Source organism: Phalaenopsis equestris, unplaced genomic scaffold, assembly GCF_001263595.1.
Source record: "Phalaenopsis equestris unplaced genomic scaffold, ASM126359v1 Scaffold001013, whole genome shotgun sequence".
NCBI classification, from domain to species: domain Eukaryota; kingdom Viridiplantae; phylum Streptophyta; class Magnoliopsida; order Asparagales; family Orchidaceae; genus Phalaenopsis; species Phalaenopsis equestris.
In genome coordinates, this window is record NW_018165452.1 from 258,435 (window position 1) to 260,772 (window position 2,338).

General features: G+C 35.7%; 1 protein-coding gene across 1 annotated transcript; it reads left to right on the forward strand.

Moving 5' to 3' along the window:
- The first annotated feature begins 828 nt into the window (after positions 1–828).
- LOC110032722 lies at positions 829–1,646 on the forward strand. The gene is made up of 2 exons (XM_020736450.1): positions 829–1,011; positions 1,093–1,646. Exons 1-2 carry the CDS (start codon positions 833–835, stop codon positions 1,490–1,492), a joined length of 579 nt encoding a protein of 192 aa, XP_020592109.1. The 5' UTR covers positions 829–832; the 3' UTR covers positions 1,493–1,646.
- The last annotated feature ends 692 nt before the right edge of the window (positions 1,647–2,338 follow it).

Below are 2,338 nucleotides of genomic sequence, written 5' to 3' on the forward strand. Positions count from 1 at the left end.
ATGACTTCAAGATTTGTTTGATTTATAAATTTCATTGTCCTTATTGCAGTTGTTGTTATCAAGAAGTAAGAAAGTTAAGGAACTTAATATACATATTAAAAAATGCTCTGCACTGATTTCAATGCAATTTGATGGTCCAAGGTCAAGGGACTAGAACGTCCTTGGTTCTTCCTGTGAAGCAGGGCTGGTAATATAATTTTATATTTTTTTTCCATTCTGTCCTCTATAAATAGGAGGGTTGTCACATATAAAAAAATCGTTAGATCCCCCATTTTTGTAACATATTTTCTTTATGAAATAAAATGGGTCATCGACCTCGGGACACCCATCTCACCTCCACGGAGTATCTTTCTCTTCTCCTCCTCTATCTCTTTCTCTCTCCACCTCGATCTTCTTTTCTCGATCAAACGCTCTGTTCCTTGAGCGAGGGCTACTAGATATATTTGAATTCAATATATATATATATATATATATATATATATGTATATCTATAATTTCTTACTATAGTCAGCGGCATAATAACTCAATATTTTAAATTTTTTTTTTATTTTCACTCAATATGTTGTCTATTCAAGCACTAAAAATATTTTATGGAAATAATACTTATTTCCAAAAAACAAAATCAAACCAAGCAATCACAACTTTCCCAAATCTCCTTCCAATGAAATCAGTCCCAGCAATGGCCTCTCATGGTCCACTCATTGCCTTATCAACAAACTCGTTTTTTCCTTTTTTTTTTTTTTTTTTTTTTTTTTTTTTTTCTTTTCCCTAGTCAAAATACCTTTGCACCCATTTTCATAGCTAGCAAAATAAAATAAAATAAAATAAAATAATGAAAAAAAGAGAGAGGAAGAAAACCCAGAATCCTAATCTCCTCCCCAGCCATTCACCCCAAATCTCATCTTATCCACTCCCCCCCTTGTTCCTTACCTTCACAAAAAACACCAATCTCCCCCTCGCTAACTCCCAGATTCTTAACCAAGCAGCAGAATCAGAGAAACATAGAAAAAGGTAACCCAACTCCCCTCTCCATCTCCTATAATCAAGCATCAATTTTTCCCCATCTCACTCTCCCCCATCCTTCTCCTCCAGCATCATCTGCTTCTTCCTCACAAAAATGGCAGTCATATCTCCTCCAACTTTCTCGGCAGCCGCCATCTCCACCTCCGCACTTAACTCCACCATGAAAAAGAAGGCCGGCGTTACATTCATACAAGGACTGAACTCCTACGGCGGCCTCAAAGCGCAGAACACAGTAACCCCCATCGGAGTCTCACAATGTGCTGAAAAGTCATTCGCCATGGTTATGAGCTCCATCAAGTCTTCTCCATCGAAGAAACAGAAGAGCGGAGGGGGAGCATTCTCCTCAACCTGCAACGCAGCTGCTGAAATATTCAAGATTGCAGCCATCATGAATGGACTGGTGCTCATTGGCGTGGCTTTGGGCTTTATTCTTCTGCGAGTGGAGGCAAGTGTGGAAGAATCGGAATAGGAAACATAGCAAAAAAGAAATCTTTGCGTTGTGTCTAGATTTTTGTGCTTTATATTTCAGTAAGTAAATTCGGATGAACTGTATTGGAATATGAAGATTTATGCTACTTGATTGATTTGGATCAGTAAAAGAGATGCCTTTATACTTTTTATAAGACTTTTGATGCACATGCCTATGTAATAAGATTGAGAAACTATACATATAATTCTTCGAGCCCCTATAATTTAGGTTCCGTTTGAGGCAATTTATCCGCTGCGGCGATGTTTTGAAAATGCCGCTTCACCGTTTGAAAATTGCGTTTGAACAACTTATCCGAAAACGTAGTTATTTTTTACACTAAATGCGGAACACGGGTTAAACCCCTTGATCCGCATTTCTAGATAAGTGACTTATCTAGATGAGCACAAACAGTTCCAAAGACACCCTTAGTTTGAAAATTGTGATTTTTTTCAGTATGATGAATAATATTTCGGTTATAATATATTATGGACTGCTTTCTGAATACTAGAAGTCTAGAATTAGACACTTTGAGATTTTTCATTTTGCTTCTAATTAATGTGCTGCAGATTCGAGTACAATCTCATTCTGTTATTGAAACATTTAGGTGCTTCACTTTACATAAATACCACACAATTCTTACATATTTATATATCTAACACCTAACATTCATATTTATATGCATATCACTGAAATCTTTTAACATCACTTTAAAATTCCACAATCATTATCTTTTGAAATACAATTTTTCATGTATTGTTTGTTTCATGACACCAAAGTGTTATAGATATATAAATAACCAGATATGCATGGTACATATGTAAATTTCTCTTTTATTTTAAATGTTGA

Coding starts and splice junctions, on each gene's coding strand:
- LOC110032722 (XM_020736450.1), top strand. CDS start 833: ATGAAAAAAAGAGAGAGGAAGAAAACCCAGAATCCTAATCTCCTCCCC. Junction 1,012..1,092: donor TCAGAGAAACATAGAAAAAG/GTAACCCAACTC, acceptor CTTCTCCTCCAG/CATCATCTGCTTCTTCCTCA.